This window comes from Camelus ferus, chromosome 28 (genome assembly GCF_009834535.1).
Source record: "Camelus ferus isolate YT-003-E chromosome 28, BCGSAC_Cfer_1.0, whole genome shotgun sequence".
In the NCBI taxonomy this organism is placed as follows: Eukaryota; Metazoa; Chordata; class Mammalia; order Artiodactyla; family Camelidae; genus Camelus; species Camelus ferus.
The window spans coordinates 5,536,368-5,563,325 of record NC_045723.1 but is presented as its reverse complement, the minus strand read 5'-3'; the positions used below and the strand labels follow the sequence as shown (position 1 = coordinate 5,563,325).

At 47.4% G+C, this 26,958-nt stretch overlaps 1 protein-coding gene across 3 annotated transcripts in view; it reads right to left on the bottom strand.

Annotated features, from left to right (window-relative positions):
• Window positions 1-26,958, bottom strand: part of IL37 (interleukin 37) — a 108,667-nt gene that overhangs the window by 14,915 nt on the left and 66,794 nt on the right. The window contains exons 3-5 of one of the 3 annotated variants that reach the window (XM_032469528.1): window positions 26,081-26,237; window positions 9,514-9,659; window positions 8,177-8,382 (exon numbers count right to left, since the gene is read on the bottom strand). The exons of the other annotated variants lie outside the window; for them this stretch is intronic. Of the exons in view, the coding sequence (XP_032325419.1) occupies window positions 8,177-8,195 (19 nt within the window). The 5' untranslated portion in view covers window positions 8,196-8,382; window positions 9,514-9,659; window positions 26,081-26,237. The remainder of the gene's footprint in view (window positions 1-8,176; window positions 8,383-9,513; window positions 9,660-26,080; window positions 26,238-26,958) is intronic. 3 annotated transcript variants of the gene reach the window in all.

Here is a 26,958-nt window from a genome sequence, read left to right as displayed (position 1 = left end):
GGGAGAGAAGGAACGAGTGGTTTTTTTCCCCCTATTTCTTTACTGAGTTTACTGTCTCTTTGCTAACATCTGGAGCAAATCTTGGACTGGTGAACCCGAGGCGTTCCCCTGAACTGTGGCTACGTGACCACTAGGTGGCAGAAGAGAGCCTGTTGCCGGGGGCTGGGGGCGGGTAAACAGCCTCGCAGCCCGACGAAGTGACTCTTGGGGATTTGTGACCCACAGCTTTCTAGTAAACGTAGAATCTGTTTCTTAAAGCCTCCAGAACATGTCTACCTCGTGATGAAAAGACTATACTTCAAAAGAAAACCGTGGCAAACTCATTTTAAACGATGTTTCCAACATGATGTTCTCAACATGATGTTCTCAAGGCAGACACCTTCCAACAAGGAATTTACCGGCTCTCGGGAGCCTGGCTTTGCTTTGCCTGCAAACTCACTGTTCTTAAATCAGAATAGAGCCAAGACGGCACCTCGTTCACCCTTCAACTGCTGAAATAATATGCAGGCTTGTCTCTTTCATTACTTCCTATTGGCTTATCTCTCTATGGGGAGAAATAACCAATATGACCAATTAGCCCAAATCTGGGAATGGGGAGCAGGGACGCCTTGGTGGCAGGGGAGAATCTGAGAATTTCACTAAGGATTGTCTCGACACACACCCACTTCGCATTTTCTTATGCCCTTTTCCAACTGCTCTCCTGAGCCCCCTCTGCCTCCCACCTCCCAAAACTACCCCAGGAAATACTGGTTTGTGGATTTACGGAGGGCCAGGTGACAATGTCAACGTGACAGCTTTCTAAAGGAGTTTCCGAGGGTAACCTTGATTCCACGTAAGGCTTGCCCATCAAAGCTGCAATTCCGCAAACAAGAGCCAGACAACCTTCCCAGAGGACTAGAGCAGTCTGCCGCAGGGTGGAGAGAAGGGGGCCCAGGGAGAGCCTGCCCTCCAGGCTGAGCCCTGCGATGGGTGAATGACAAACACCGACATCTGTTTAGACACCTAAGGGAGCCCAGGGAAGCTGCAAGCCTTACGGAAACTAGAAATTACAAAAACGGTAGCAAGAAGTGTCTGGACAGAAGCATACTACGCGGACACAGACACACACTTTCTCCCGTGGCCCCGGGAAAGTTCAGAAGAACACCTAGAAGCTGCCTTTAGTCTATATCTCAGCAGTGAGAGAGGCTGTGGGCCTGAAAGTCAGTGGTTGGGACAAAAAAGACATAAAGCATCCTGCAGTGAGGAACGTGGGGACCAAGACCAAACGACCAGAGACCAGCCGGGGCCAGAGACAGCACAGCAGTTCCCAGCAACCACCGCAGACTCGCTGCTGGCTCTCTGCCAACAGCTCTTTGCTGTGAAGACCGCTCCACATCTTGGGAGCCCCCCTAGGAGGAAGAGGGGAAGGGTAGAACCCTGACCTGGCTGAGTTTAAACCTAAAGGGACTGTGAAATTATTGAATTGCCTGAGTTTACTTGAGAGAATGAAAAGTGAGGGTTTCCATAAGAGATTAAGGAGAGTTACGCAAATAGGAGGGAAGTTCTGCTTGTGCTCCGCTGAGTATGTCCCCGGGGGCACGGACTCACTCCCTGGAAAATGGGCGGAATCCGAGTTCTTAGCAATGGGACGCAGGCTGACTTCTATTTCCTAACTTGGCACAGAGGGCAGGGAGATCACTGTTAAAAGAAGGAAGTGAGCCCCAGAAGCCAGCTCAGTGATCAGCATGCCATTCTCTGCGTTGACATCTCTGTGAGGCAGGTCATGGGATCCCATTTTACAAACGAGGAAACTGAGGCTCAAGGCAGTTAAATGACCTCCCCAAAGTTGCTGGTGGGGAACGGAGCTTGAACGTGAACCCAGCAGTTCTGCATCTCGAACCTGCCCTCTTTGCATCACACCTCACTCCTACTGCAGTGCATGAAATGTTTGTCTCAAATCAGAAATAACAATAATAAAAATAATAACAACTTAGATGTAACTACCACTCCCTCCTCTTACTTCTTGCTTATATTTTCAACACCCCATGCCAGGGTAAATTTCAGCCGCTTAAAAGTTAGCCATGGCCTTGACATCCAGCAACCATCCTTCCAGGAATGTATTTCCATTTCTTTATTTGTAGACCTGCACTGTCCAATATAGCGGCCACTCACCGCCACATGGTTATTGAGCATGTGAATGTAAAGTACATACATGTAAAGTATAAAACATGTAAATTATGTAAACATAGAGTATAAAATGCACCTCAATGTCACAGATGTGGTATGAAATAAAGAACGTAAAATGTCTCACTGATTTTTTTTATATTGATTATGTGGCCAAGTGATAATATTTTGGATATATCAGGTTAAATAAAATACATTAACATTAAGTTTACCTCTTTCTTTTTACTTTTTTACTGTTTTAATGTGGATACTACCAATTTTTTAAATTCCATATGTGGCTCACCTTTGCAGCTTACAATTAAGTTTTTCTCAGACGGTGCTGCTCTATGAAATTAATTTGATATCTATTACGTGATCCTTCATTGATTATTTTCCAAAGTCAGTGATTCAACGGAAAGACAAAAGGTTCCCAAGACCAAGGTTTTGTTTGAGTTGATTTTTGCCGGTGGTGTTTTTTTCCAAATGCTTTCTTGTTGCTGTGTTCCAGTGGCTCTTAGGAGAGCCAGAAGTCAAAGCTTGAGAAAGTGCAGAAGCTTTGAAGATATGAGACCCTGGTTCATATTCTGGTTCTACTTCCTATTTATGGGGAACTTAGGCCAGTTACTTAACTCCGCCTGGATTATACCCTGCAGGAAAGGAAGGGCAAGAATAGCTGATGCTTAAAGATGCTGAAAGGATAAAATGAAATAATAAGTATGAAGTGGCTGGTACCCACTTTGTTTTATAAATACAGCCCTGCTCTTCTCCCTGACTGCCCTCATCCTCGTTTCGAGTCCACTCCTTGAACTATATTTAAAATTCACTTTGTAAAGGCAATCAGTGTATGTGGGGAAATTTGAAATGTAATAAAGCTGTAAAAAAAAAAAAGTGCGAAACTGTGCTTAGAGAAGTGAACTTCTAGCTGATTTGGGGAAAGCATGGTCATCTGTGCTGGATGCCTCGGCTTCCCCATCTGTGAAAGAGGGAGAAGGTTATACAGCAGTAACGTTTGGAAGCCTTAGAGGTGGGGCCGGCTGTGGGTGTGGAGGGCGACTCCAGGGTGATCCTGCCCCACCCACTGAAGACCTGACAAAGGGACATCACTGGGCTCTGATGGGGGGGACACAGTCCCTGACGCGGTGGTCACTTTAACTTGAGTTTCTCCCATTGCTTTCCATTCTTTTTTTTCTTTTAATTGAAGTATAGTAGATTTACGATGTTGTATTAGTTCCTGGTGTATAGCATAGTGATTCAGATATATGTGTATAGATATATATTCCTTTTCGCATTCTTTTTCATTATAGGCCATTACAAGGTATTGGATATAGCTAGACAGTAGGACCTTGTTGTTCATCTATTTTATATGTAGTAGTTAGTATCTTTGAGTCCCAAACTCCCAGTTTATCCCTCCCTACCCCCTTTCCCCCTTAGTAACCATATGTTTGTTTTCTATGTCTGTGAGTCTGTTTTCTGTTTTGTAAATAAGTTCATCTGTGTCATTTTTTTTAGATTCCACATATAAGTGGTATCATATGGTATTTGTTTTTCTCTTTCTGTCTTACTTCGGTTAGTATGATAATCTCTAGGTCCATCCATGTTGCTGCAAATGGCATTATTTCATTCCTTTTTATGGCTGAGTAGTATTCCATGATATATATATACAGAAACGCCTATCTTAGCAACATTAAAAAAAAAAAAAACCCAAGCCTTCATTTTCTTCTGGAGAAACAAGCCTCCCTGTCTGGCCATATAAATCGTAATGTGAACAATTTCCAGCTTGCCGGCTGTGGCCATCCAGGTGGGCCTCCCCTGCACTGCAGTTACCTCCTAATTTACAACTTCCTCTGTGTCTGATGTGTTCCCACTCCACTCAAATGAGGAACCAAGACCAAAACAACCTCTGGTGCCCAAAAAACTGTTGGAAGCAGAGGCTTCAGCCCCCCAAACCTCAGATTCAGGAGGCGGGAGAGCCCCGCCCTGATCTTTCCTTCAGGAACCAAACGAGATCGGGGGTTGCTTGGTTTTGGATACGAGGAGTGATGGCTTCTGTGCCTTCCCTGGCATGAGGGCTGAGGCGAGGCGGAGGCAGTGATGCTAGAGGACAAGCCATCTCTACGCAGAGACGGGGCTTCGCCCTCGGCGGCGGGAGTGAGCCCCAGCCCTGGGGTCCAGCTCACATTTCTAGTAGAAACAAGATGTTCAGCAGATGTTGAACCAGAGGCTGGGCCTCTCCGCCAGGCGCAGCTGTCGGATCCAGTCCCAACTCCATGTTGGCCTTGGTTCCCCTTCCTGGACCGCCAGCACAAACTCCCCGCCCCCTCCTGTCCAATTTGCATAAACTGAAAATGATCAGCCCCAGGCTCCTTTTGTCATAGGAAAGGGAGGTTTATAGAATTAGACAGAGATGAGTCAACACAACAAGGATCTCACACGCAGGCCATGAGTCAAGGCCGATGTTTCCCTGGTCACGCTGGGTGTCCGGCCCCCTAGGAAGGGCTCCTTCTTGAATCTTCCATTCAGTCTCCCTTCTTCCAAGGCATGTCCAGCTTTGGGAACAAGGTCAGCACGTGGGGATGGGGTCAGATGACATGAAGACCCCGCCCACGTCCCGAGGGAAGTGCCATTTAGATCACATTGTTGTTGTTGTTGTTGTTTTTCACTTTTCCCAGTCTAACAGTCTAACAGTCACTGCTAGTTGCAAAGGCCTGGGGCCTCCAATTGCTAGAAGCAGAGAGGGTGGAGAGGGTGGGGAGGCCTTCATTAGGAGAAGATCACGAGTTTGCCCCAAGGCCCAGCCTTAGAAAAACAGACATCTGTGGACACCTGTGGGCCAGACACAGGGTCCCAGGATGGACAGGCTTCCTGGGTACAGCCTGCTTTCCCACATGATGGAGCTAAGTCAGCCTGGACGCAGTCCTGGCGGCAGAGCGGGAAGTGACGGCATGCCTGTCAGTGTCAGCCTGCGAGCTTGCATGCATTCCTACGAGGGTGCAGTGAACTCTGCACAGCCTGTCAGACCTCTCTCAGGCTTAACCCGCCGCGTTCAGGTCCGGCTGCAAAGACGACCCAGGCAATGGATGCGACACTGCCTCAGACCCTCGGAACTGACCCGTGGCCTCAGTTCCTCTCTTATTTGAACAGTCACTGGGGGCTCCCTTCTGGGAGTCCTGGGAAAAACAAATCTGACTGAATAGCAGTCTGCACGTCTGTCCTTCAGCCTGTCTGTCCGTCTGCTGCTGCGGATGGCTGAAGCTCCAGTGGCCGTCATCTGGTGCAGAGCCCGAAGTGCATCCAGGAAGCAGAGCAGCCGGGCCGGGTCACCAGCAGCCCCGCGGACTTGCGGTCCTGCTTTCCCCACCTCTGCACCCACAGTGGCCACCAGGACCCTCCACGGCCACCTTTGTTGCCCAGCCTCCCGATGGGATTTCCTACCACCCATCAGCTTCCTGGCCTTGGGTCCCTGCCTTGCTCTCTGCCCCAGGAGCCAGCTCAACAGCTCCTGGGGATGTCGTGTCTAACCAGGCCAAGGAGCACGTGACCTAAAGCCAGACTTTTCCTTCCTGAACTCTGGGACTAGAAGACCCCAGTTGGCCAACAGTCTTTCCTTCCTAGGAGCCCCGGGGAACCTGGTTTCTTCGGCAGACCCCTCCGGGTGGTCTAGGACGATGAGTGGGCTCCTGAGAACTGCATGCCAGCCTTCTCCCCACAGCTGACCCCACTGCAGGCCATTCTGAGCCCAACGTGGGCACAGACGCAAAAGGGACGAGCAGCTGATGAGTCCCGTGGTCAACGTCCCCATGGTGTGCGTGTGTCTATCTTTGTGAAGCGGCCATGCCTCAGATCCACAAAGATTTTCTGAGACCTGCTCTAGGGTCGAGCCTCTTAAGCTATACACACCATAAAACCATCGGAACAGAAAAGGAACATCTCTACTGATGGCAGTAATATCTGGGCAGCAGCCAGAGTTCCTTAGCATCACACAGGACCGATAAGGGAATTAAAGGAGATGAGTGACATAGAATTTCTCAGGCTTCCATGGCTATGACTACCCTCCTAGTCTAAGCTTTCCTGGAGGGCACAAGGCTTAAGAATTGCATATTTTCTTTCTGAGACTATATTCCCAGCTTGACTCAGAGAAAAACTACATTTGCTCACTTTTTCCCCCACCCTCACCTCCCCCCGGGACATCCTTTGACACCCCCAACCAAAGAGTTACCTTGTCTAGCTAGCTCGTCAGGTTCGTCAAGCTCAGTTGTTTAAGGAAAGTAAAGCTCTAAGAAGCTTTTTTTAAAGCTGCACCCCAGCTTTCATATGCTCAGGGCACCTGATGAAGGCATCAAGCAGGTGCCGGGAGGCACCACCCATCACTCTAACCTGTAGTCCCCAGGCTGATCCTTGGAAAGTGACCCTGCAAGGCAGATGGAGCCATTTCACAAGGACCTTGGTGGGAAGCCAAAGGGCCTCCTTCAGCGCACTCAGTGCTCCTGATCTGTCTAGATCAGGCGGAACTGGACACCCAGACCCACTATGAGTCACCCCCAGATCACTGCCAATGTCATCCTTTTACATAAATCTAGAATTATGGAAATGCCAGTTTTTCCCTAGAATTTCTCTCTGGGCCAGGAGAGTTTTAAGCGTTTCCCAAGCACACTGTCACCAGGGCCTCCCTTGTACTTCCAGTCCACCTTGTCTCTTAGGAATGTTGGAAATTTCCAGGATGGGAATAACTTAGTGGGTCATTACGAACCTCAAAGGATGGAGCCCCAGAAAGACGTGAATAGGAGATCACGGGCCAGGATTGGAGAAGCTGCCGTAACCTTGGGGGCGCTCCCTTCCTAAAATCAGGCCTGGGGTAAGAATGATAATGTGCCAAGCAACATGACTTTTGATACAGTTTCTTGAGACCCTGCCTCCCTTTCGTGCTCCAGGCCCTGAGGAGCCGTGACTCTGTGGGAGTGACCCTCGCACTGGTGGCTTGGGGTACCATTCCCTGCAACGTAGGTACCAGGAAGGGAGGGCGAGCGGTGCTGATGCAGGGAATCAGAAGACAGGCTCTCAGAGCCCCCTCCAATGGCCTCCCTCAATTCTCTCCAGCGGCTTTCCTTAGGCAACCCTGTTGAAGTTCCTAGAACCACCCTGATCCTCACTTTAAACAAAATGACAAGCTGGGTCTTGGTGGATCCTCACGACCTCATGGCTTAGACCCTGTTCCATCCCATTACCACCCCCTCTTCAATCTTGCCTGGTCCTGTCCCAGGTCTCGCGGGTCTCCCCAGCCTCAAGAGCCCTCAGCCATCTGTGCTCTGCATTCAGATCTGCCCTCTGGGGTTCCACCTGACTCAGAGGGGACAGGGTTTGTTGGTTTGTTTTTAATTCGGGTCCCAAAGATCCCCCAGTGGCATTTTCCTCAGGGAACAAATTATAATCATATTTATCAAGCAAAGCACTTACCAAGCGCTTGCTACATGCCAGGTCCTTACAAAGCATCTTACATAGTTTATTGTATTTACTCCTAACAACATATTCTGCAAGGCTGAGGATCTTCACTGCCCAGAGACGGACTTGCTCCAGGTGTGAGATGCCACATTCCAGCTCTTTCCATCCAATCAAGCCTGTTATTTGCTTACTGATGTGGGTCTAGCCTATCAATCACTAAGACGTGGATATTAAAATTTCCCACAGTAATGGCGGCTTTGTCAGTGGCTTCTTGTGACCTGTCAATTTTTGCTATATATTTTTGTATACCATTAGTGCGTACATGTTTAAAATTCTTTTTTATCACTACGAGTGTCTTTTATCAATATGACCCTGTTTCCCTTTAGTAATGCTGTTTGTCTTAATGCTTATTCCTTCTGTTATTAGTCAACAGCCTTATCTTGTTTAAAACTTGCTTAATACACATTCTTTTCATTATTTGGTTTTCAGTCTTTTCGTACCCTTAAGTGTGACTGTGGTTAAATGAAGCTCTATTTTTTTTTTTCTTAATCTAGTCTGAGAATCTTCGCCTTTTAACGAACAAGTTTAGCTCACTTACCTTGATGGTGATTTTTCATATATTTAGATTCACTTCGTATAGTTTGTCCACTTTTTCTGTTTCTTTTTTTTCCTCTTTTCTCAGATGGTTTGAGTTGCTTCTTTTTGTTTTCATCATTCCATTAATGTTTTGTTCACTAGTTTGGAAATTATATACTTTAGCTCTATTATTCTGGTGCTTACTTCCAAGAACTTTTAACATCATACCTAATTAAATAAAATTTAAAATTTGTCAGTATTTACCCCCTCTTCCTCTTGAAAAACAACAACAAAAAATCTCAGAATGCTTTAACTCCACAATCTCTCTCCTCCTGAAAACTACTGCTGCCCAGAATTATAGTTCCCAATCAAAAATTAGACATATTATTATTTTAAACAGCGTTATTCAAACCTTGTCCATTTTCTTAGACTTCTAACATCCCAGGCCTTCCCAGTGGGGTCATTTTCCCCTTTCTGTAATACCACCTTTGGAAGTTGCTTTAACAAATGTCTCTTGGTATGAACCCTCTCATCACCAACACCTTTACATGTGTTCTTGTTCTTGAAAGATGGTTTTACTGTGCACACAATTCTAAATTGACAGCATTTGCTTACAATACTGTGAAAGTATTACTGCATTGTTTTCTGGCTTTCCCCATCACTGCTGAAGAATCTCCCATCATTCTAATTGTGGTGCCTCTGGAACAAACCAACTCCTCTTTGCCAACTCCTGTCCTTATCCTCAGCTGTGGAATAATCTTATTGCATCTGCCCTCAAATTGTTTTTCTTATTAGCTGGGTCATGCTTTTAAAAATACCTTATTGAAAACTAATTTATCCTGATCTTTCAGATGTCTTTTACTGGGAGAAATTGCTCTATTCAGCTCGTCCTCCAAATGGCTAGAAATGAAAAGCCTTTTTATTTTTCAATCCACTTCATCTGGCTGACTCCTGGTCCCACCACTCCACTGAAACAACTTTTGTGAAAGTCTCCTAATTGCCAAATCCAGCGGACTCAGCCCATGTCTTGGGCACCATTAGTCACTTCCCTTTCCTTTTCCCTTTGCCCTCTGAGTCACCTGGCGTTTCTCCCCTCTGACTCCTCAGTCTCCTTTATTGGCAGTTCTTGTACTACCTGCCCTCCGACGGTGGCTGTCCTAGATAGATTCCTTTTGCACGTCCTCTGTCACCCTTCTCCATCCCGCTCTGGTCCCTAGGAGGCTGACCCAGAAGGACTGCATCCACTGAGCTCCCTGGCTGTCTGGCCTTCAGTCGGGTCTAGCCTACAGGAGGAACTGAGAGGAAACCAGAAGGCAGAAAGGGTGAGAGGTGAGAGCATTTATTCCCCTAGCTCCTCACCTGCAGGGTGGGCCTCGCCATCCAGCTACTCTCTCCAAGTTCTGGGAAATGCAATGACCACTACAAACTGTGCGTCACCAGCCAAACTGTCCTTTTTGGGTCCTTACCCCAGACAGACATGTTCAACTTCTGTCGAGGAGATTTACCTATAAATACCGAAGGCATACCAAATTCATTTATCCAAGCTTTAACGCAATCACTCCTTATATCACCCCCTCCAAAGCAAACAAACAAATTAAGCTGATCATCCCCCAGCTGCCTGATGATGTTCAGTCATGCCTTTCCCATAGGTCAACCAAGAAGTTTCAGAGTCATCCTCACCTTTGCTTCTTCAAACCCCACTCGTATCTAAAGAGCCACTAAGTCCATTCTATTTGACTTTGGAAATATTTCAACTCTATCCTTTACACTCTCTTCCCATCACCACTCACTTATTTTAGGACCTCATCACTTCCACCTAGACTATCTGTCTCCCTGCTTTTAGCCTGGCCCAACTCCAGCCCTGTCTATACTACAGTGCAAAAATAAACTTGCTTGGGCATAAATCCAGAGGGAACCTTAATTCAAAAAGATACATGTACCCTAGTGTTCATAGCAGCACTATTTACAATAGCCAAAGCTTGGAAACAACCTAAATGTCCATCGACAGATGACTGGATAAAGAAGCTATAGTATATTTATACCATGGAATACTACTCAGCCATAAAAAAGAATAAAATAATGCCATTTGCAGCAACATGGATGGACCCAGAGATTGTCATTCTAAGTGAAGTAAGCCAGAAAGAGAAAGAAAAATACCATATGATATCACTTATATGTGGAATCTAAAAAAAATGACACAAATGGACTTAATTACAAAACTCACAGACATAGAAAACAAACTTATGGTTACCAGGCAGGGAAGGGGGTGGGAAGGGATAAATTGGGAGTTCTACATTTGCAGATACTAATATATATATACTAGATAAACAAGTTCATTCTGTATAGCACAGGGAACTATATTCAATATCTTGTAGTAACTTACAGTGAAAAACAATATGAAAATGTATGTATGTTCATGTATGACTGAAGCATTGTGCTGTACACCAGAAATTGACACAACCTTGTAAACTGACTATACTTCAATAAAAATATATATATATACAAAAAAAACTTGCTGAAGTGCAAATCCAGTTGTGTCCCTCAGATCTCCTTTGCCTAGTACACAGTGTCCTTCATAATCTGGTCCCTGGCTACTTTCCCTATCTTATCTCTCACCATTTCCTTTCAGAGACCCCACCTGAAGTTCTTTTGCCTGACAGCCCCTATCCCCCTTGAGTACTGCTCCTCCTGTAAGACTCAGAGCAGGTAGCAGCTGCTCATGAATGTGTTCTCCCATGCTCAGAGACTCAGTCACCTGCCCCTCCTCTCGGTCTCTTGCACAGATCTCCATTACAGCATTTGTAACACTCCACCATGCTTATTAACTATTTTCCTCTGTCTTCCCCGAAAACCAGTGAGCCTCTGGAGATCAGTGACCAATTCTCACTCAGCTTCATTTTTCCGGTGCTCATCACAGTGCCCTTCATGGAGTAAGATCAATAAATGCACAGCCCTCTACCTTGAGGTTCCCTGGTCCAATCTCCCCCACATTGTAGAGTAACCGGGTCATAGGTAACTCGGCACCTGCTTTTGAATCCTTACTCCTTTCTTTCCTTCTCTCTGTATCTGAGCTGCCAGTCAGGACAGAGGTAGACGTCAGTAGGGTCCATCTCTGAACTAGTTCAAATTATTTCACACCTACTTCTTCCAGGCAAATGGCTCAGTAATTCTCAGTATTATACAAAACAACTTTTTTTTAAGAACTCAGACTATTTCACAACAAAACTAGGTATAGCTTTGAAAGATAAGTCAAACCACTCAGGGCAACAGCCTACTCTCTCAAAGTTATAGCTCTATCACCTTGTCCAATCAGCAGTCCATCTAAAACAAGGGAATGTTTCTTTCAAAACGTAAATTGACGTCGTTAACTCTTGTCTTAGTTCATAAGAGTTGAGGTCAGTTGGAACAGTCGCCTGATGGATAGATGATTTCCAACAGAGTCAATGAAACAGAGATCACTTTGCCCCGGCCATTTTCTTAGGAAAATATGCTTTATTCATTCTGGAGACAAGCTAGGTTCATATCCTGCTGCAGAGGATGGAGAGATAAGCATTTTTTGACACAAAGATGATATGATTTTACAATCTAGGAGTTTACATTTAGATTTTGTAAATCTATGATTTTATAGATTTTTTTTTTACTATTTACATCTATTTAGATGATTTTACCATTTAGATTTTACAATCTAAGGCCGGCCTTCAGAAAACAAATAGCTATGCTGTTTAAGTATTACCAAAATAATAGCTTCAAAATAACTTTTCTAAAACCAAAGCCATCATTTATGAAGACATCCCACGCATTTGGTTAGCCTACAACTAAGTTAAACCACCCATTTAGATGAATGTTAAAGGAATGCAAAGCAGAATTCTTCAAAAACTACGTAATAGAAATTCTCTGAGTATTGACTTCACTATCAAGAGTTTCCATCAACAATATTCCTATCCTCGGTTTCCGACATGGGAGATAAACCCGTATCTGAGTAAATGCTGTCACAAAACACCATTGAAAACTGCATAATCAAATACCACCTGAGTGTGATGAGTGCCACATCCTTACATTGCTCTGAAAGCGGAAGGCTTTGTTTTTGCATCTTCCCATGCTCTTTTTCAGGAGCCAGGGAGGGTTCATGCACTTCCACGTGGCACAGCCTTGTGTTTGATATGGTTCCCATCCCCTGGTTATGCTAGAAAGAAACAGTGCAATGGTCTAGGAGCCAATTAGACGTGGAACACACCCATTTAAGTAAAACTCAATTGGACATTCACAACCATTTATTATGTACACACTGTGCTGTGGGGAACAAGTGAATAGGAGCCAATTAGAAAATGATTTAGGCTGAGAGAGCATGGAAACCGTATCATTTTCTCTGCCTGGGGCAACGGCTTTGTGCATATTCACCTACTGAATTCCTACCTTAGAAGCCCATCTACTCCAAGATAACACCCATTGGGGGTTATTCTCTCTTCCTTTCCCATATTCCTAGAGTATCTTTTTTTCACCTCTATTATATTATTTATCATATCTGTTCTGTGACACAGTTTTCACTTTGTATCAACCTTTCCTCTTTCCTAGATCCCAGAGCTCCGGGGGATTTGAATCTTTTTGTTGTTGTTGCTGTTATTCACTTGTTCCCCACAGCACAGTGTGTACATAACAAATGGTTATGAATGTCCAATTGAGTTCTACTTAAATGGGTGTGTTCCACGTCTAATTGGCTCCTAGACCATTGCACTGTTTCTTTCTTGCATAACCAGGGGATGGGAACCATATCAAACACAAGGCTGTGCCACGTGGAAGTGCATGAACCCTACGCCATCACGAGTTGCCATCATGCAGAATAAAACACAACTCCTGGGCCAGGAATTCAGAGCCCTTCACAGCCCACCTCTACCTGTCCAGCTTTATCTGCCACCACATCCCGATGCATATGGTCTGTTACCTGCAACTGGTCCCCCATGAACTTGGGGCTAGTATATATTCTCTAATTCTTGGCTGGAGTATTCTACACATGCTTACCAAATCAAATTTGTTAAATTGCACTGTTTATTTTACCAGTTTGGGGGGGGGGGTGGAATCTATTTGACCTTTAAATAATAAAAAAAAAAAAAGATGAACTGAAATCTCTCCCTGTGGTGATGGATTTGTAAAATTTTTCACTATTGCCATACTAGTTTTGTCATCTATGTTTAAAAGCTGTTTTATTAGGTACATACAAATTTAGAATGATTGTGTCTCTCTGGTGAATAAAACTTTTCATCACTGAGTAGTGCCCCTCACAAGGATGCTCATCTCAGAACCCATCCTGGCCAGCACACTTAGAGCTGTTTTTTCTAGTATTCCTCTCTAGCTTTTTAAAATTTTTTTAAATTTATTATTTTATTTGGGGGGGGGGGTCATTAAGTTTATTTATTTATTTATTAGTTTTTTTTTTTTTTAATGGAGATACTGGGGATGGAACCCAGGACCTCGTGCATGCTAAGCACGTGCTTTACCACTTGAGCTATACCCCCTCCCCCCTCCTCTCAGGCTTTTTAGTGGTGAGTTTAGTGTTGCTGCTGATAGTCCTGATTTTGTTTCTACCTTTTTCTTTCTCAATTTTTATTTGTCCTGATTTTTCTATGCTTTAATTTTTCTCCCTCAGAAACTTTTTTTTTTTTAATTAAATGAGACATTTATTGGTTAGTGTCCTTATTCCATGTCTTTCCCATGACTGTTCCAGAAGCTGCTCCCTCTACTTCTATTATTTCAATGGTTATCCCTCAAGTTCTACACTGTGTAATTACCAGAGTCAGACACTATTGTCTTTACTTCCTGGGGAAGAACAGAAGGATCGCAGATCTTTAAGTCACTCCTGAATACGTCACATGCTCTACTTGTCCAGTATTTTAACTCTCTCCTCCCTCTTCTTTAATCCCAATTAGTTTAATTAATCACTAATTACTAATAGCATCCTTGCCAGTGGTATTCGTAACAGTGGTAGCAGCAGTAGAAGTAGTATATCTACAGGCAATTTTTTTTTTAATTTACCTGCAACTTTAACAATTTTTTTGTTCCTCGTTCCTTCTTGTGTCTCACACCCTCTTTGTGGGGTTAGTCCCCTTTCTCCTGAAAGTTCCTTTACAAGTCCCATCAGTGAATGCTCACTGGGGGAGAACTCCTAGTCTTCGTTTACATAAAAACGTTTTTATATTACCCACACTTCTTTTTGTTGCTATTTTCTCTAAGGCAGAATGGGTCTCTTACCAAGGCATCGCTTCCACCCTTACCCTTCACAGACAGACTGATGCTCTCGGCAGTTTGAAGATGCTGTTCCACTGATTTTCCTTCTGCTGTTCCTACGGAGTCTGCTGCTCCAGCTGCCATTTCTTTGTAAAAAAGTTGCCCTTTTTTCTCTGACTTTGAGATCTTCTCTTTGTCCTTGTCCAGGGGTTCCACGACAATTTGCTTGTGGTGTTTATTTATCCTCCCCCGTGCTTTTTGGACTTCCTCCATCTGGGGAGTCATGGCTTACATTTGTTCTGGAAAATTCTCAGCCGTCTCCTTCAATATTGCCTTTTCTGTACTCTCCATTCTCTTCTACCAAAACTCCGATTAGACAAATGTTAGTTCTCATTTTACCTCCCCTGTCACTTAACCTCTCCTTCATAATTCCCATCTACTTTCTATCTATTCTGAATTCTGAAAAATGTGCCCAGACCTGTCTTCCAGTTCATTCATTCTTTCTTCAGCTGTTTAATCATCCACTGAGATACAATATCTCAACAGTTATATTTTTTTACTTATAGGAGATTATTTGGTTCTGTTTCAGATCTGCCTGGTTTTATTTTTAAATTCCGTCTTTTATTTCTTCAAACATTTCCTGCATTATATTGCACCTCCCCTGCCTAAGTGTAGGCAAGTGGCTTAATTTCTCTGCTTCTCAGTTTCCTCATCTGTGAAATGGGGATAATTGCTGTACCTCCGTCATGGAGCTGTAAAGATTAAATGAATTACAATACGTGTCCCTGCCAATGCCCCATCAGAAACTAGCAATCAGACTAGGTATTTCAATCGAAGAGGGAGTTAAGAACAGACAAGTCAATTTCAAAATTATTGGAACAGCTGGAGAAGAAACACGGGGACAATGGCGCAACCCAGAGAGCAGGAAATACAGAAAACTGCGGCTGCCCTGCCGAGGCTCCCCTGAGCCCACACTGCGCTGCTTCCACAGAGCCAGTCAGCTCCTGCTCATCCACCGACTACCATCCCTTCAGGGACCTTGCACATCTGAGTCCTTGCCTCAGCTCTGCCAGGAGCCACTGCAGAGGAGGGGGGGGCACTTATCTGCGAGGACCACTGCAGCTGCCCATTCTGCCGCTGCTGCCAGAGGCACTGCCAAGGGCGGAATAGCAGCCACCTTCTCCCCACCTCTTCATCCAGCGCAGACGGCAGCGGGTGAAGGCGGGTGGGCGTGGGGCTGAGCCAGCCTCTGCACACTGTGTACAGGGCTTCCAGCATGGTCTGCTGCATAAATACTTACTCTGGCGGCAGCTGTGTCCTGTGTTCAGTCATTGCAAGAGCTGAAGTCTCAGAGGGTCCCCACTGTTGTGCATTCTTTCTGTTGGCTCTCATTCGTGTCACCCGTGGTTTGTGGCTCTGTGTGTTTGGTGACCTTTCATGATGAGCCCATTCACAGTTGCTATGAGCCTGTGGGGACTGTAACCTGCGGGAAATTGGAGTGCCTGTCTCCAGAGAGGACTTGTCTTTCTCTCTGCTGAGAGGCCCGGGAGGTATAAAGGACTTTAGCAGGCTTTAACAGTCCCAGGTTGAGACAGGCCCCTTGGGGGCCAGCCATGGGCCCTGAACTCTGCAATGCTGATGTAAGTGTTTTCCCTCTGGGAGGAAGTCTGACTTCCGAGCATGTTTACCTGCTGCTCACCACCACTCTGACTTAATCTCACTTTGGGAGGCAGGGGGAGCACAGAAGGAGGAATTTAGAGATTTCCTTTCCTTACTGGGAGTCCAAAAATGTGTTTAAGTCTGTTTTACATAAGACTATTTTTTTTTTTTTGAGGAAGACCCTGCAGAGTCTATAATCAGCCGTAGTGCCCAAAGCAGAAATCTGTGTTTCATTCAATAGAAAAAGAGGAGCCATTTAAGAATGGAGACCAGGGAATGATGGGAACCAATCTAGGTTTCAGCAAGAAAACTGGCAGTAAAGCAATCTGATGGGAACACACATGTCTTTTAACAACAGGGAGTGTGAGAATCATAGTTCCCAGGAACGTATGTCAAAGGCAAATTTCTAGAAAAATCCAAATTTCAGATATTCAGCCCAATAGTTCTCACATATGTATTTGTCAGAACTCTAATCCTAGTTTGAACTTGACTGCATGAGATCACTGTTAATATGGCCTTCACTATAAATGTAATCTACTGGCATCCTAGCTTATTAATCAATCCTCTGTGACTCTGATTATTGCTCATTGTCCCCAAACAGTCGGATCCTTGACAATTCAATAGAAACAAGGAACACCTGGGCAAGCAACACTGCAGTCAAGCATTTGAACCTTGGCGACTCCACCCCAGGCAGACACTCCCCAAGGCAGCCAGCAAAGCTCCTTAACAGCAACTTGGAGGCGTGCCGAGCTCCCTCTAAGAATCTGATTCCGTGAGTCATGCTCCGTGGGCACACCCCAAATTTCTGTTTGTTTTGGAAAAGTCAATTACCTCTCACCAAGAATAATTCCCATATGAGACTGACAGGAGAGTTAACGCTGAGTGTTCAAAAAGAATAACTTAGGTACCAGCACCATCAGCAGATTTTGTCAACTGGTAACATCTGTTAGCTGGCAAGTGAAGAAGGATGGCATGCTTTCAGATATAAACATAAAATGTTTAGGGAAGAATAATGTGTAAGGATAACTCCACCCGGTTGTGTTGGTTACATTTAAAATCTGGTGCTCTTGACAGGCAGCACAGTAAAGTTGCTTGGAGAATACATGGAGGGAGGAGGGGGGAGCTCCCATGACAGGTGGCTGGAGTGAACTGGTAACACACAGGCAGGATCTATGTCGGAGGCAGAGCCTGCATAAAGCTCCGATGGATGGGGTGGGCTGACAGACCAGGGATGGAGAGGGATCCAGGAAAAGCACTAAGAATTTTACATAAGCCATTAGGTCATTGGAGAACCATTTAGTGAGAACTGGGAGACTGGGGCAGGGACGGGGTGGACAGGAGTGTCAAGGCTCTGTTTAGGACACTTTAAGCTGAAGATGCTACAGGACAGCCGGGTGATCATGCCAGGTGTGCAAGGATCTGAGCCTGGAGCACACCCTAAGCCACCCTCCGCAACACAGAACTTCCAGGCCAGCTGCTCAAGTGTTCCCAGGTAGTTTCCGACTGCCATTACATTGATAACCTGTGAACTTGAACACCAGATAAAAATCCCTCTTTTAAAGATCACGTAAAAGGGTTGGCACTTCAGGAAGCTGACTAACACTGCCTGGTTCTACCACCACCCTCCGTGACATTCTTCACGTAAATACTTCCTACCCGACCTCAAGCAGAGTCCTGCATCACTCCCCAGTCCCTCCCGAGCCCCAGTATTCCTCCTCTCGGGACCGAAACCTCATCCCTGCCTCCATTCTTGCAGTCTGCTCCCCTGAGTACCCCACACAACTGCCTCGACTCTCCTCCTGTCTACCAGTCACTCTTCTGTTCCTGGAACAAGGAAGAGAAAGAGCAAGCAAGAGAGAAAGAACCCAGAACCCTTGCTCACTTACGGCTGAACTGGAGATTTGGGAGACGCGCTATGTCTGTGTGAACCCCTGAGAAGCCACGCCCTTAGCATCTGACCGCCCACCTGTCTCCCCGGCAGGTTCCCCACTACTCTCTTTCTTGCACTGTCCGCCAGGGCTAACCAGCCACTCTCCCCAGCACGTCTGCCCTCCCTTCCCCTCTGATCCTTACATTCCCCTCTCTCCCAATTACCACGTGTTTATACCAGCCATCAAGGTCTGGCTCAAATGCCACCTCCTCCTTGAAAAGGAAAAAAAAAAAACCTACAAAGTATGAAGAACATACATCATTCTAGGAGCACATTTATCTCCTCTAACTGTCACCACCACCATGGCAGGTAGGTGTTATGGCACCTGCTCCAGAGGTGAGGAAACAGGCTCAAAAGGTGTAAAAGTACACAGTTAGTCAGTGACAGGCTGAAGTACAAGCCCAGGTGTGTTAAGCCCAACATCTGTTCCCTTGACCACAGCTTTATTTTACCCCCAAATCCAGTGGCTCTCAGCCCTGAACCCCTGTCAGGATCACCTGATGCCCCGACCATGCCTCTGACCAATCACGGAGGACCTCTTGGGGTGGGGCCCTCCACAGCACATCTTAATGCCCCCCAGGGGATTCCAGTGTGGACCCAGGATGGAAAACCGCCAACCTACTTTATCTTCTTCAACTTTCAAAGGTATCTCTTGCTCCCTCTGAACTCCCATGCCACTTCGCTTCTACCTTCAACCATTCAACTATTTACTGTCAGTCGCTGATCCCTCACTGGGTGCCAGTGACCATGCAGGGCTCTGGGACCAGCATCAAACAAGACTGATGATGTCTCATGCCCTTGGGCAGCTTCTTTCCAAGCAGAGGAGGCAGCCAGTTAAGTGGAATAAAGGCAAAAATGTAAAAGACAAAACTTCAACACTTTTAGAACAAAATAGGGGAGAGTATCTTTGTGACTTTGAGCAGGAGGAGAGTTCTTAAACAAGACACCAAAGGCAGAAACCATAAATATAAAACTGTTCAATCTGATCTCATATTAAATGTTAAACTTCTTTCGTTAAAAGAAGTAAAAAGACAAGCCACACACTGGAATATAACATTTGCAACATACACATCTCAAATATACATATACAAAGGATTGGTATTCAGAAGATGTAAAGAACTCTTACAAATCAAAGATAATAATAATAACCAGCAGGAAAAAGTACACACATTTCACAGAAGAGTAAACACAAATGGTTAGAAAACATTTTAGGAGATGCTCAACCCCATTAAAAATTAGGGAAGTGGAAATTAAGTTACGATAAGATACCATTTTACACCAAACAGATCGTCAGATTTTTAAAGCCTGGCCAAGAAGGTAGGTGTGATGGAGATGCCGAGATACTGAGAGCGGGGTGTGCAGAGCGGTACTGCAAACAGTCGCAGCACAATGTGAAAACCTAAAACAGGCAGAGCAGGAAGCGACCAGGACCAGATGGCAGGTGAGGCAGGAAAAGGTCCACGAACGCTGAGATGTAAGGGATGAATAACAGTTAGCCAGCGGAAGAAAGGGCGGGGCGTCCCAGACAGAGGGAGGGCGAGCACGATACATTTCAGGTTAAAGAGAGGCGTGTGAAAGGGCTAGGTCGAAGGAGCTCGACGCTGTGTGCACCAGCTCGAGCTCTAAGAGCCTTGGGAAACTACTGGGTTTTAAGCAAAGGCATAACATCCATTCATTCACCAAAAAAGTCACAGGCACCTGCCACAGTCCAAGCCCCACGTAGGCTCTCGCTCCACATGATGGCACCTGTTTTAGAAATATCACTCAGGTGTTGGGTGGAGAACAGGTTGGAGGGTCACATGACCAGAAGTAGGGAGGCTACTGAGGAGGTGAGGTGGGGGTCGTCACCTGGACCGGGGCGTAATTGCACAGGAGGCAGAGGGCGTAAATGCACAGGAACGCGAGGTATTTGGGAGGTAGAAGGAACCAAACGGGGCAGTCAATTAGATGTGGGTCTATAGTAGTAAATGAAAAGAAGGCCCCAAGGTGATGCTCTAGGCATCCAGGTGGATGGTGAGGCTTCTGCGGACTAGGAATTAAAGAGGAGGGCGGGAAGTGGCCAATAGGTGCATGGTCAAGGGGTGGACAGAAGAAGGCTACATGGGAGCCTGGAAAGGAACGGCCAAACAGAAATCAATGTGGCGTTGCTGAAACTGGGGCAGGGGTGGTGGCAGTGGTGTCGTTGAAGAAAAGAAAATGGTCAATGGTGTGAGATGCTGCTTGAGAAGTCAAGTTTTAAAAGGTGGCGGGGGTTGGTGGGGAGGAGCTGAAAATTGTCCATCAACTGCGGGGCCAAGAATGGCCTTCATGAGAGAAGTTTCCGTTGGGCAGTGGGAGGAAGCAAAACTGCTGAGGGCTGAGGAAGGGGAGGAAGAGCAATGGAAGGCACCCTTTTAAGAGAAACAAAGTGCTAGGCAGAGAGCAGGGGAAAGACGTTGTCTTCATCTGTTTTGCTTTGTTTTAGAAAAGCAAGACATGAGTAGGTCTGGTGAGAAGGAGCCAGCAGGGGGGAGGTGGTTGAAGATGCGAGACAGAGATGGAAACAGCAAGGCCTTGATGACTACTCCGTTCCAGCTCCAACCGGGTGTCCTTCAATTCAGCTCCAACCCAGAGCTAGAGCAGACACCACAAGTTAAAAGGCACAGTCTCATGGGGAGAGGGAAGCTCAGTGGTAGAGCACATGCTTAGCATGCACGAGGTCCTGGGTTCAATCCCCAGTACCGCCTCTAAAAATAAACCTAATTACCTCCCGCCCTGCCAAAATAAAATAATAATAAATAAAATACTTTTTTAAAAGGCACAGTCTCTTACCTTAGATGCCAGCTGCTCTTCAGGGGTCCCCAGGCCACCCACACTTCTGACTGGCTATAAATTCAGAAGCTTCCATGACCCCTCTGGTTTGACAACCCATGAGATTCACAGAACAGAACTCAGGAACGTGCTACTATTATTGTTATTTTGTGTTATTATATAAATCATTATAATTTTATTGTAAATGACACAGATCAGGAGGACGAGCTGGAAGACAAGACATCCAGGGAACGGTCTAGGAGGGATTACTGAGCTTCCACGGCCCTCCCGGGGACTCAGGCTGCATCACCAGCCCACGACGTCACTGTGTGCACTGACCAGGAAGCTCCTCCAAGCACCAGTGTCCAGAGTTTTGGGGATTTTATTACGTACCTATGACACATTAAATCATTGGCTACATGCTTGAACACAGTCTTCAGCCCCCCTCCCCTCCCAGGAGGCCAGGAGGAAGCCCCAACCCTCTGACCACCTAGGTGGTCCTTCTGGCAACCAGGCTCTGGTATGAAGCTACCTAGGTGATCTGCCACGAGCCAGTGAAGAGACTCCATGGGTTTCAAAGCTCCCTGCCAGAAGCCTGGGACAAAGATCAGATACACTTTTTATTGCATGGCAGTGAGTCAGGAGGTTCAGGGCCTGGGTGCAAGGAAACCCCCCTACCACCCCAGCAACAAGGGAATGGTGGGGCAGCGGGGCTGCAAGTTGGAAGCGTGGTGGGAGATGCTCAGGGAGGTCTCCTACGACGGGGTCTAGTTTCAAACACTGACCGTGAGAGTGGTGGGGTCAGGATTTGAGGTCAGTGGGGAGAATTTGAAATTGTTGTTGACAGACACCTAGGGAAGCCTCATGGGACTGCTGGGCAGTGTGACAGCCCAGTGGGTGGCGGCACCCAGGCATCCAGGCGACAGCCATCTGTAAGGCTAGATGGTTTTCTCCAACAGCCCCTAGCAGCCCGGCTGGAGATTCAGAGGAAGCAGACTATGAATACAGCCAGGCCTGGGGTTTCGTCTAGTGAGCGCTGGGGAAGAAAAAGGGAAAGCCCGCTGAGACCAGCAAGAAAATGGTTGAAAAGATGGCACATAGAAATGAAACCGGACGGATAAGGAAGCAACGTTGCAGGGCTGTTAGAGGGAGGGTGTCCTGATAAGGGTGAATAATTGGTGTTTTGAGAGTATGGGAGTGAGAAAGCAGGAAGGCTGTGGTCAGAGAGGAGGAAACCTGTGCGCATGATTGCCGAAATGGAGCCTTTCCAGGAGGTGCCTTGGGGGTGACCCAAGGAGCACCTACTCCACATGGAGAATTAACTCCTTGCATTCAAGATAAGTTCCCTGAAGAGAGGGACCATGATTAATTCATCTTTGTATTCCCAGCAGTGCTGAAAATACTATATTGGAAGGTAATGATACCCTTTGGGAAGGAAGGATGCTAAGTTGTGGAGGATGCTGGGAAACTCAGGAAGCCCCTGTGCGGTGAACCCACTGGAGGTTCCATTTGGTCAAAGGCCTCAGGGAACCAAGGAGACAAAGGAGCAGCCGCGCACACGGGGGAGCAGGATTCCCCATGTTCACTGCAGCCCCAGGCCGAGCGAGCTCAGTAGGAGTCAGTGTTGCCAGTTAACACTTCCCAGTCTTAACACACACATACTCACTCACAGCCAGCGATCCCTGTTGGATCATCTCTACCATCAGAGATTCAAAGACCACAGTGGGAACATTAGGAAGGGAAGTCTCATCAGGAAGGGAGTGACTTCCAGGGACACGGTTAGAAGGGCTAAACTTCACTAATCCCCTCTTTGGTCTTTCCAACTCACCCACCGAGTGCCTTCTGGAATCCCTTATTCAGTGATAGTTCGGCCCATCTGTTGAGTGCTTACCCTAAGCAAGGTGTCACAAGAGAAAGAAGGATGGACAACTTTGTCAAGGCCTCCTAGGAGCTTACAGATTGATGGGGAGGGTCAGATGGGTTCCCAAATAGTCACACTCTAGGGGGAGGGTATAGCTCAAGTGGGAGAGCACATGCTTAGCAGGCATGAGGTCCTGGGTTCAACCCCCAGTACCTCCATCAAAAAACTACCTAAATAAATAAAATTAATTACCTCCTCCTGCAAAAAATCATAATAATAAATAATAAAAATAAATTTAAAAATTAAAAAAAAAAATAGTCACGCTCAAAGCAGCTCCCTGCGTACCAACAAGGAGGCTTGTCACCTGGGGGAGAGTAAGTTGAACAGTTCTGTTCTGTTTATTGATGTGACGAGTTTGTTTGCTTGTTTGTAGGATTTTTTTCCCTCTTGACTAGAACTTAAAAGAAGTAAGAGCAAATCTCCCTGCCCTGTGACAGTGAGCCTGAATCCTCTTTACTCTGGATACTTTAAAATAACGTCTCCTAGGAAATCAGCCTCTGGAGAGAGGGAGGTAAGGAACCTGCTGGAGTTCCCAGACCAGCTGCTCCCCGCAGGGTGATGCAAGAGCTAAGTGGTCCGACAATCGAACAATGTGCGCTCAGTCAGCAAGGCTGCTGTAGGGCGGGAGAAAACGTTGAGAACTTACTCCCTTCTCCCCACATCTCCACTCACACTAGGCTGGTCCCCTTGTCAACAAAGCCATTTGTTAAAGGACAGCAAGCGGGGCCAACTCCTGGTGTCAGGAACGGTCTGAAGAGCGTGGCCCCCAACTGATGCTGGGATTTCGGGGTCCTGGGGTTCCCCAGGGGCACGGTGTAGGCCCCGCTCTCTCTCCATCTCATCACCCAGCGTGGGTGGGAGGAAGTCGAGCCGGAAGTTGGGCATTTGCGTGGGAGTCTGTGACCTGCCGGATCTGCAGCTGGACCCTGGGCCAGGCTGGTCCCTCGGCCACAGACTGACCTGAGGAGCTTAGTCAGAGATGTCTGAGCAGGAGGCCTGGGTTCCTTAAGCCCCTGTGGAGTAGGACCCTGTTGGGCGAAGGTCACTCTCCGGACTGAACAAGCAATTTCAAAAGGAACTCCCATGCGGAAGTGAGAGAGGGCAGGGAAACTTGCCAGGTCAGCCAGGGCAGCACAACGTTCCGGGCAGGACCCAGGGACACAAGTCGCCCACCCAAAGGCCCTGAACTGAATGTCTCTAGGGCCCGCATCCTTTGGAGAACAAAGAATGAAAGCTAACACAGGAGCCAGCAAGAGCCAGCAACCAGGGATTGCAGGGGTGACTCGTCTGATCAGTTTCCAACTGATGGACAATTGTCCATCACGCTTCCTGGTCTGGGGACAGGAGAGGAACACAGCCTGCTTCGATCATCAATAGATGGCAGAGAAGAGGTCGCTGCAGACATTGAGAAGAAAACCGTAGGAGTAACGTGCCACAGAGTGGCTGGAAGTGGAGAGGCGGGGTGAGAGCTGGGGGCACTGGGAGATCTTAACGAGAAAAGGATAAACCAGGTTGCCCTCAGTTAGGGGCGAGACTGACGTGGTCAAGGATCAGCAGAGGTTTGTGAGCTGGGGGTGGTGGGCAGGAGGAAGGAGGAGGGCTGAGAGATAAAAGCCGAGGGGTGGAAAGTGCCAGCAAGTTTGGGCTGTGGGAGGGCCCTGGCGATGGAGACCCCACCCCCTAACCCACAACATTGCAGTGGGGCGTGCTGAGGTCACAGACTTCTACCCCAAATCCACAGAAATGGCAGAAGCCTCTCCCCAAAAGAGGGGCACTGAGGGTGCACCCCAAGCACGGCTGTGGACCTGTGCTCCCCAGATCTCAAGCACCCTGCACCCATAGACGTGGACAGGCCCCTGGCTGGACGATATCAGCCGCCTGGACTAGCCTAGGGCAAGCCACCCAGGCACTCAGGCCCTCCCGTGACTCACAGTCACACACGGTCATCCCTCATCATATCATGTCTTGATGCACGGTCCCAACTCCCAGTTCTTTATGCCTCCCTCTGCGCAGTACAATACCTTCCAGATGCCCGGCTCTGGAAGGCTTTCAGGGACAGGGAAGTGACAGTTGGGTTCCTGGACAGGGGGACAGTCCAGTGGTGAGAACTCTATAAGGGTGGAAATTTTTTTCTCTTCTTCCCTTGTCGTTTTTTTTTTTTAATCTAATAATTAAATTTACATAAGACAGATTAACAGGAGAAAAAAATCTCATTTAATTTCATACATAAATAAAGTAAAAATATGAGACTCAAAGGCAGTCGGGCAATCAAGGTTCTATGCAGCCCTGAGCTAAGGGATGGGAGAGGGGCCTGGGGCTTCCAAGGGGACAAGGCAGATAAGTCATGTTTGCCCTGCCATGTGGATAAATCTTTCAGTTAAAAAGTTGTTTCTGGGAAGAGCTCACCTTCTGATAGAGGTCCCCTTTCTAAATTCCTTTAGGTCATTAAGGGAGAGGTAAAAGGCTTTTCCTGATCAGCTGAGTCTCGACTGCCTTCAGCCCAGAATATCCCACGTGCCGAAGTGGTTCTTGGGGACCCTTCTTGACGTGGCTGCTCTGCTGGGTACACGATGACCCCAACTGCTTCTGCCACATCGGCCCTGGAGCGGGGGCATTGCCCTCCCCTAAGTCTCTGAGGCCACCTTCCGGCCTTCAGCAAAGCTCTTCTGAAGGTCTGAGGAGGAGGGAAGGCTTCTGCCAAGTCCACAATCCCTGCCTCCTCCCTGAGTCTCTAGGCAGGACAGGAAGTGCTTGCTCTTCCCCCAGCCCACCCCCCAGGGGGCTCCAGGCAGGTCCGAGGCTCAGAGGCCTGGCCCAGGCTGCCACGAGGGCTCCCAGAGAAAGAAGATTCTCCCTGTGCCCAGCAGGGCCCTCCTCCTGCCCCAGCCCGCCCTCTCCCCAGGATGTCTGATGGTGCCTCTCCATTCCCCTCAGGGTCCCAAGCCAGGAGGTGACAATGGCCACCATTGTGGACACCAGGTTGCCCTGTTCTTCCTGATAGTTCCTTGTGCAGAGGAAGGAGACCCTCTCCCCATGCCTTCCCTGACGCCCTCCGCTCCTCCACTCTGCCCCGCAGCAGACAGCCCTTCCCACCAGAGCTCACAGTCTCCAAGGAGCAGCCCAGCGTGCAGCCCAGCGCATTCCCAGTTCACAGAGAGCCAGAGGGCGGCTCCCTCTCACGTGCCCGGGTGGGTAGAGGAAAGGGCAGAAGACTCCTCCGTGGAGGTTACACGTCTGCCACGGGCTTGCCACATTCCAGCTCAGACTGTGGACATTTGCAAAAACTCTCAAGGATGGCGACCATGCTGTGTGTGGTTTTGTTCCCCTTCCTCTGTGCACAAACACACACACACACACACACGTTTGTTTCTGGTGAGTCTCTGCTTTTGATGCAAAGATATTCTTACCTAAGGAAGCACCTTCCTATCAGAGGAAGCTAGCTCAGGATGAACGCCGTGAGGGTGGTGTGGCATGATCACTCCCGGCTTCCGTTCATTGGGTCAACACTCTTTTGTGGAGCCCTGTCATGTGCCAGGCATGGCCACAAGTGCTGGGATCCCAGGCCTGCAACAGGTATTAATAGTAAGGGAGACAAGCAAATACAACACCGTGAAGGAGGTCTGCAGAGGGTGTTAGGGGCACACGGCAGAGAGGAGGGCACCCACCACCCAGCTTGGGGAGGGGCTTGACGTGGGGCAGGCAAAGCGTGAGCTGAGCCTCGAGGCCCTAGGAGTTGGCCAAACCACAAAAAGGAGAAGGAGGTTCCAGGCCAAAAGAACCGCTGGTGCAAAATCACAGAAAGATGATCACATTCAAGGGACTGCAAGTTGCGTGGAAGGGCCGTGTGTGGGTTAGAGAAGAGAGCAGAGGACTCTGTGGTGGGACCAGCTTGCCATGTTCAGGAGCCGGCAACCATCCGCAAAGGGGCTGGGCAGCCAAGGATGGGATCTGAGCAAAGGTCTGATCACCAGGTTTGCTTTATGGGGAGGTCTCTGTGGCTGGTGTGTGGAGAATGGATGGAAGGTGTTGCCATGGCAGCCAGTGAACCAATTAGGACATGACTGAAGTAACCTAGGTGAGAAAGGAGGAAGGCTTACACAACGAAGCATGAGGATGAAGAGAAATCTACAGATCCCAGGCATTTAGGAAGGAGTCAAAAAAGACCCTTTCCCAGAACTGATGGTGGGTCATGAATCAATGGACGGGTGAGACCTTGGGTGGGAGTGACTGGGATGCTTTTTGGTCGAGTGGCTTATCCAGTGAGAGAAGAGTGGGGAAGGAGGAG